Source organism: Mustela putorius, unplaced genomic scaffold, assembly GCF_011764305.1.
Source record: "Mustela putorius furo isolate JIRA1106 unplaced genomic scaffold, ASM1176430v1.1 tig00000596_pilon_pilon_pilon, whole genome shotgun sequence".
Taxonomy (NCBI): Eukaryota; Metazoa; Chordata; class Mammalia; order Carnivora; family Mustelidae; genus Mustela; species Mustela putorius.
The window spans coordinates 10,847,700-10,855,191 of record NW_025421428.1 but is presented as its reverse complement, the minus strand read 5'-3'; the positions used below and the strand labels follow the sequence as shown (position 1 = coordinate 10,855,191).

General features: G+C 51.8%; 1 protein-coding gene and 1 long non-coding RNA gene across 2 annotated transcripts; both read right to left on the bottom strand.

Annotated features, from left to right (window-relative positions):
- Positions 1-543: 543 nt before the first annotated feature.
- LOC123392812 lies at positions 544-1,404 on the bottom strand. The gene is made up of 2 exons (XR_006607510.1): positions 1,215-1,404; positions 544-956 (listed from the first exon to the last, which is right to left on the bottom strand). It is a non-coding gene; the product is annotated as an uncharacterized LOC123392812 (long non-coding RNA).
- A 1,848-nt stretch (positions 1,405-3,252) lies between these two features.
- Positions 3,253-3,720, bottom strand: LOC106006271 (60S ribosomal protein L23a-like). The gene has a single exon (XM_045082906.1). The coding sequence runs from the start codon at positions 3,697-3,699 to the stop codon at positions 3,253-3,255; it is 447 nt and encodes a 148-aa protein (XP_044938841.1). The 5' UTR covers positions 3,700-3,720.
- Between the last annotated feature and the right edge of the window lie 3,772 nt (positions 3,721-7,492).

The window sequence follows — 7,492 nt, the reverse complement described above, 5'->3', positions numbered from 1 at the left end:
AGAGGCGGAGAATGTATCTGAGAGCCAGAGAGGCAGGTAGAGGTAAAAAGCAACACCCGGAAAACAAAAGGACCCCTACCTGACACAGTAATCCCATTCACTGGTGTTAATGAAGCGTCTATTTCTTAATCCTTGAAATTGTCTAAGAAGCAGTTCTTGGGCATTAACAGGGGTCCGGGTCCTACCCACACGTCTGGCTGATGGCATTTTACTCCTGTCCACTGAATGACCCAGAGGTGTATGTACCCTCTGGAAGGTGGGATGATCTCTTTTTCCTCTCAAGCGTCTGGACTTCAGCAAAAATACCTTGTTTCTGACCAGCTGTGTGATCTCGGGGGATTATCCCAACCTCTCTGGGCCTCAGTTTTCTGATCTGCCATCTGGGATAGTAATAGTACCTGCTCCGGACTGTTAGAAGGGTTAAATGTGATTACACACACGGAGCCCCTGGCACACAGGCCTCTGCCAAATGGAAGAAATGTTAGGTGCTAAAACCCAAACCACTCTAAAGTGAGTAATTCCAGGGAGGGAAGATGAGAAGTCAAGCCAGCAACACAGAGAACAAAGTTTAATGCTCTCCCGAGGGAGGAAGATAGTCCCAAGCACCCAGCCATGGGGAAGGAGAGTTGTTGGATTTGTGATGAATGTGTAAAAGGAGCAGCTGGAAACCCCAAGGTGTTGGGGTGGGGGGGGCGACACAATCATTTGCCTCTTTCCCTCCTTAGACAAGTGTTAAGAGGCCAGCTTCCTGTGTAGGCCCCCAGACATGGTGGTGAGTAAGACAGACACCCCCGCAGGGATGTTCTGCTCCCGCAGGGAAGCACAGCCCAGTCAGGACAGAACAAATATGTGAGGGTTTGGGGACAAAGGGTGTGATGCGGGGATAAGATCATGAGTCCGAATCATGAGGCCCGGTGAGTCCACCAGAGGTGGGCAGGCCTGTCCAAAATAAGCCTCTGAAACAAAACAGAAGACTATTAGTCAATCTGTTCTGGCCCAGTGACATTTTCAAATAACATAATCAACCATATTTGCAAACCATGTAGCTCACTCTTTTCAGATGTGCAACTCGGTGATTTTTTTGATACGTGTACCAAGTTATGCAACCATCACCACTCATCAGCTTTAAACCAACTCGTCCCCTCCGTATGCTCCCTCCTGCGTATTTACCATTATTTCCTGTCCCCACCCCAGGCAACCACAAATATACTTACTGTCTCTGCAGCTTTGCCTTTTCTGGGTATTTCGCGTAAATAGGTCAGTAACATATGGTCTCTTGCGTCCGGCATCTTTTCCTGAGCTCCGTATTTTCACAGTCATGACTACTCCCCTTTATTGCTGACTCGTATTCCATTATAAGAAGATTTTGTTTGTGTCCCATTTCTGTCTTGCCCATCGCATTTTAACCTGGGGCTGGGGCGTGGACTTCACACCTCCTGTCAGCGTCTTGACATGACATGCGCAATGAGTGTGTGCGGTTTTTATGGGAGAAGCTCCGTCATTTTCACGGACTCTCCAAGGGTACTGTGACCAGCCTTTCATATATGGAAACATGACCCGGGACTAACTGAGGTTGGTTCAGTGAGATCCAACTAAATTAGGTGGAGTTTTTTTTTATCACTTTGGTCAAAGAAGGAGGACCTTTGCATGGGAACATTGCTCAGAATGTCTCCTGGTAAAGGCTGGAGGGCAGTGGCCAGCAATGACCAAATAGACGTGATCTTGAACCAACGTCCAGGTTGCCCTGGCTCCGCAAGGCTGGTGGGGTTAGATGGTTCTAGACGTGTGCTCGTGGCAGTTCTCCCTGGAGCCAGCATTAAGAAGAATGCTAAGGTTCCCAGGCTAGCCCACCGCATGGGTTAACACCCAACCGTGTGGCCCAGGCTGGGGGGCGATATAGGGGAAAGAGAGGGAGGGGGGAGAACGGCTCACAGCCCCGTCCCTAATGCGACAAGGTAACACGAGCCTCCTGCTTAGAAAATTGGTAGCATTTTATTTGGGGCAGGGGGTGGGGGGGGGGATCTGAACCGGATGGCTGGTGGCTCAGTTGGTTAAGCATCTGCCTTTGGGCTCAGGGCATGATCCCAGAGTCCTAGGATCGAGTCCCACATTGGGCTCTCTGCTCTGCGGGGCGTCTGATTGTCCCTCTGACTTTCTCCCCTTTCGTGCGCATGCTCGCTCTCTCTGTTTCTCTCTCTCTAAAAACAAACAAAAACCGAACTTACAGAAAAATGGAAAGATACTACGACAAACGCTTACATGTCCCTCCCACGGATCCATGCGACGTGAGCCCACTCTCACCGAGCCACCTCTCTTTCCCTTTGCTGATCCATTTGAAGCCCTTTGCGGACATCAGTAAACTTGAACCGTAAACCCTTCATGGCGTCTTTCCTACGGGTAAGGACAACACCTGTAAACCACAAACCACTACCCCACACAGTTTAGTTTCAATATAACACTATTATCAATTATACAGCCCACATTCAAATTCCTCCAATTACCCCAGTACTGTCCTTGAGAGAGGTTGTTGTTTTTTTTTTCCCCCTTTTTACAAGATCCAATGAAGGACTAAGCCTTGCATTTGGTTGTCATGGAAGCCAGATTTGGAACTGAACCAAAATTAATGAAAATTGCTTGCCTGTGTGAGAACTCGAGGCGGTCAGGTGCCCGAGGGAAGGACGGGACACAGGGCTTCTCGGGGAACCCTCAGACCAGCCGGGTGGGGGCTGCCGCCTACGTTTATAGAGGAGAGGCTGGAGGTCATGTCCTTATCACAAGGCTGCACTGCCATCCCCTCCGTGTGGTAGATGAAAATAAGGCCGCAAAGCCTTGCGCCAAGTCCTCCTGCTTGAGAGTCGGGGAGCCGGGATTCGAACCCGCTCTGGTCGTCTCTAACCAAACCAAATGCACAATCCGGTGGCAACCCTGGGGCGAAGCCAAGACTCAGGGCCCCAAGGCGCACGGTTCCGGGGCGCGCGTTTCCGAGGGGCGAGGTTCCGAGGGGCGAGGTTCCAGGGCGCAGGGCTTGGGTCCCCGCCTCCCCGCGCGGTTTCCTGGGGGTTGGGGAGGGCATCGCTCCTCCACCTGAGACCCCACGTAGGTGTTTTGAAAGACGCCGAACAACAGAGAGGAGGGTCTGTCTACCCGCGGGGCGAGGAACCTTAGGCTGCCTCTCCTCGCTTCCTTGGACTTGAGCTTTTTTTTTTTTTTTTTTGAAAAAACTGTATTTAGATTTAGCCAGCTGGACTCAGTTTAGATGATCCCAATTTTGTTGGCAACATCCAAAGCATCATAGTCAGGGGCCAGCCGAACGTATGCCTTCTTCTCTCCATCAGGCCTGATTAAGGTGTTGACCTTGGCTACATCAATGTCATAGAGCTTCTTCACAGCCTGTTTGATCTGGTGCTTGTTGGCCTTGACATCCACAATGAACACAAGTGTGTTGTTGTCTTCTATTTTCTTCATGGCTGACTCAGTAGTCAGGGGGAACTTGATGATGGCATAGTGGTCAAGCTTGTTTCTCCTGGGGGCGCTCTTTCGAGGGTATTTGGGTTGCCTTCGGAGACGCAGAGTCTCGGGTCGTCGGAACGTAGGTGATGTGCGGATCTTCTTTTTTTTGTGACTGTGGACGCTCAAAGCCTTTGCTTTGGCTTCGGCTTTGGGAGGGGCAGGGGCTTCCTTCTTAGCTTTCGGCGCCATCTTCGTAAAAGGGATTTCCCGGACTTGAGCTTTAACAAATAAAATCAAAAGCCCCATAATGTATGCGTACACTTTAAAATATGTATTTTTAAATCACAGAAACAGGACACGTGCGTGAAGAAAATGAGAAAATACGAACACGCAAAAATAAACAAGAATGTCACATCCCCTCCACCGCGACATCAGAGCTGTTCAAACACCAGCCTTCCGGATCCTTCCCCGGCCAGGGGCTTACCCAGCCTAGGGCTTTGCTTTCCCCGACAATGGAGACCCCACGCGGCAGGATCATCGGATGAGAACGTGCTGTGGCTTTTCTAGGAGAATGTCCCTTGTGTCCGGAGGGGCCGATTTAATGATCCTGGTGGGATTTCATCTGGGGGACCAAACCAAACAGACTCTTTGAGGACCTGCTTTAATCTGCCAGTGACTTCCAGGTTTCCATTTCAGACAATTCTCACCTTACCCAAAGCAAGATTTTATTGAAGATTTCCCAGTTAAGCCTACCCTGTGTTCCATGGCTGCTTTGTTCAAGTCCTCTGATTGTATGTCTTCAGGGTTCTAAGCTAGTGTACCTTTTGTGACAGTGACCTGTTGGGGAGAGGGGGCCCGGCGCTCCAGGGAAAGACCCACCCCCAGGTGTGTCTCTCGGTGTGATGGAACGCATTCCTCCGTCCCCCTGATTTCCTCTAACCTGGCAGTGAAAGCAGGGTTGGGTGGTGTGGAATATGAGCCTGTGATTAAAATCTCCCAAAGTCTGGGGGTGTCAGAGGGGGCTCAGTTTGTTGAGCTGGTTTCTGCTTGGATTTTAATCTCCAGGCCCTGGCATGGAGCCCCAGGTCAGCCTCTGTGCTCAGCGAGGAGTCTGCTGGAGACTCCCTCTCCCGCCCCCATCCCCATGCTCACAAGCTCTCACTCTCTCTTTCTCTCTCTCTCTCAAATAGATAAATAAATCTTTAAAAACTAGAAACATAGGGACGCCTGGGTGGCTCAGTCGGTTAAGCAGCTGCCTTCGGCTCAGGTCATGATCCCAGCGTCCTGGGATCGAGTCCCGTATCGGGCTCCTTGCTCTGCAGGGAGCCTGCTTCTCCCTCTGCCTCTGCCTGCCATTCTGTCTGCCTGTGCTTGCTCTCTCGCCCTCTCTCTCTGATAAATAAATAAAATCTTAAAAAAAAAAACTAGAAACATAAATAAAATCTCCCACAATACAGAAGTGTGTAACTAAGGAGAGATGGTCAGTCCCCTGCCTTCTGGTCCTTCTCTCCAGAGTTGCCCAGTGACTGGCCAGCTGTTCCTACTTCTAGAACTTTTTCTCTGCTTTTACAAATGGACGGCTGTTTCTGTGTGTGGATATTTGCTGTTATTTGTACCAAAAAGGAGGGGAATGATACTATAGCTATTGTTCTAGAACTTTTAAAAAAATATGACCATTTCTCCCTGTTTTGGCCACATCTCCATGTCTCTCTCTCTCTCTCTTTTTTTTTTTTTTTTTTTAGATTTTACTTATTTATTTGACAGACAGAGATCACAAGTAGGCAGAAAGGCAGGCAGAGAGAGAGGAGGAAGCAGGCTCCCAGCTGAGCAGAGAGCCCCGATGTGGGGCTCAATCCCAGGACCCTGAGATCATGACCTGAGCCAAAGGCAGAGGCTTTAAGCCACTGAGCCACACAGGTGCCCCCATATCTCTGTGTCTTGAAAGTGAACCTCTGTCAGTATAACCTAGGATCACATTAATTTTGCTGCCTAAAAGCCATGTGTCTTTTGTGCATGAGTTGCCATTCATTAGTGGCAAGTGTGGGGACCTACATGCAAATTCTGTGGACCAGATAGCAACTAACTTATTCAACAGATTTGGGACTCCTCCCCACCCCCATCCCTTCCAGCCCTCCCTCTAATGCAGTCAGAAGATCTTTTATAAAAATCCAAGTCCCTTGGCTGCTGATAATCCCTTCCTGGTTCCCATTGCTCTGGGGATAAAGCTCGATGTCTTGCCTGGCCCTGTTTCCCTGCCCCCATACCCCTCAGAGCAGGACCTTTGCCCATTCTGTGCTCTTTCCTTCGGTGCACCCTTCCCCCGCCAACCTGCTCTGCCCAGCTCCTGCAGCTCTGGCTGGCTAATATATCTTTTTCCAGCTCCAGAAGAAAAACCACTATAAACAGCTGGCCACTGGTTTCAGGCCAAGGTCGTGGGCAAGCATTTTCAGTGTGCGAACCCCTTCAAGTCTGAATGGATCCCCATCCCACCCTGGGCGTTCCAAGAAGGGGGTGGTGGCAATCCCCCTGTTTCCTTTGCCACCGTGTCTCCAGGACCCGGGACAGGGCCTGGCACAGAGTTGGCACTCACAGAAGGAACGGAGGAGCCCGTGAATGAACACTGGTAGGAATGCCAATGGAGACAATCGTGTTGGCAGTGGGAGGTCAAAGTCTTCGGGACACACCCCGATCCAGAAAAACTACTCGTAGGAATTCATCTGAATGCACACAGATGCTTGTCTTGGCATTGTGTATCTTGGGGAAGGCACTGGGGACAATTTAGATGTCCAGCCATTGGGTAAACACAGAACAGAACGCTTGATCTTTTTCTTCCAAGACTTTCTTCCAGGCTTCCCACCGCAGTAGACAGAGTCCCAACTCACTCAGTTACTTGAGGCAGATCGAGGCCACTGGGATTTCCTTCCTTCCTTCCTTCCTTCCTTCCTTCTTTCTCTTTTTAACGAAATCCACCCAGATGGAGACAGAAATCTCTCAGCATCCAAGAAGTTCCCTCGTGTCGGTCCCAGGCAGTACCGCCCTCTGCCCAGAGGAAACCACTGGTCCAACTGCCCCTGGCATTCTTGTTTTCACACTTCCTCCGCCTCCAAACCGACAGCCAGCCTGCCCCCGAGGCCCGCCAGCTCTGTGCCAGTTCTCGGGCCCCGGCCCCTCTCCTCTGGACAAGGGCGCCGGCCTCCTCACCGATCCTCTCCCCTTGAGCAGCTGGAGCCAGGACGGAAGCCTGGCCTTGACCTCAGCAGAGGTGAGGATCTCTGTCTGGCCGGCATGTGGGCAGACAGACGTCAGAGGGCTGAGAGGGAGGCGAGGGGGGCCTCCCGGGGAGGGGGACTGTGGTCGGAGTGAAGAAAGCGGTTGCATCAAAAAAGAAAGTCTGACCACAGCCTGGGCCCTGTCCCCGCCTGAGTCATGCTAGAGAGGGAGGGAGGGGAAGAGGCAAGAGCCTGAAGCCCCTCGGATCTCAGGCTGGCCAAGGCCTTGGGTGTGACGTCTCTGAAGTCATCACCAATGAGCTCAGGCGGCAGTTCCCGCGAGCAGGGTAAGAGGCAGGAGGGCGGAGGGCTGAGGCCGGCCCAGCAGAACCCCGGGCCAGGGCTGGAGAGAGGTCATGGGGTGGAGACGGGGTTGGAGAGTGGTCCCAGGGAAGACGGCTCCAGACCACTGCCAAGGTCAGGGTGCCCCCGACCTGAATCTCGTGTCCCTGCACCCAGCCCTGGGCCTGGCACACTAGCGTGCTTGGGGTTCAGAGGTTGAAGGGATGAAGGAGCCAGAAAAGCACCTCTGCTGGGCGCCCCGTTCTCCCGCTTTCGTTGTAGAACCTTCAGAAATGGCCGTGCTGGGACCTCACACGTCTCACCCTTGGCAGAGTGGTCCCAAGCCTGCCCTTTCCACAGGCTCAGGTGTATGGTTCAGTCCATGCAGAGCTGGGGAGTGACTGAAAGCTAGGTACAAATTTAGCATCCAGCCAGGAGGAAGAAGCAAATTTTTTTTGGGGGGGGGGTCCCCTCCAGGAGAATGTAGTGCA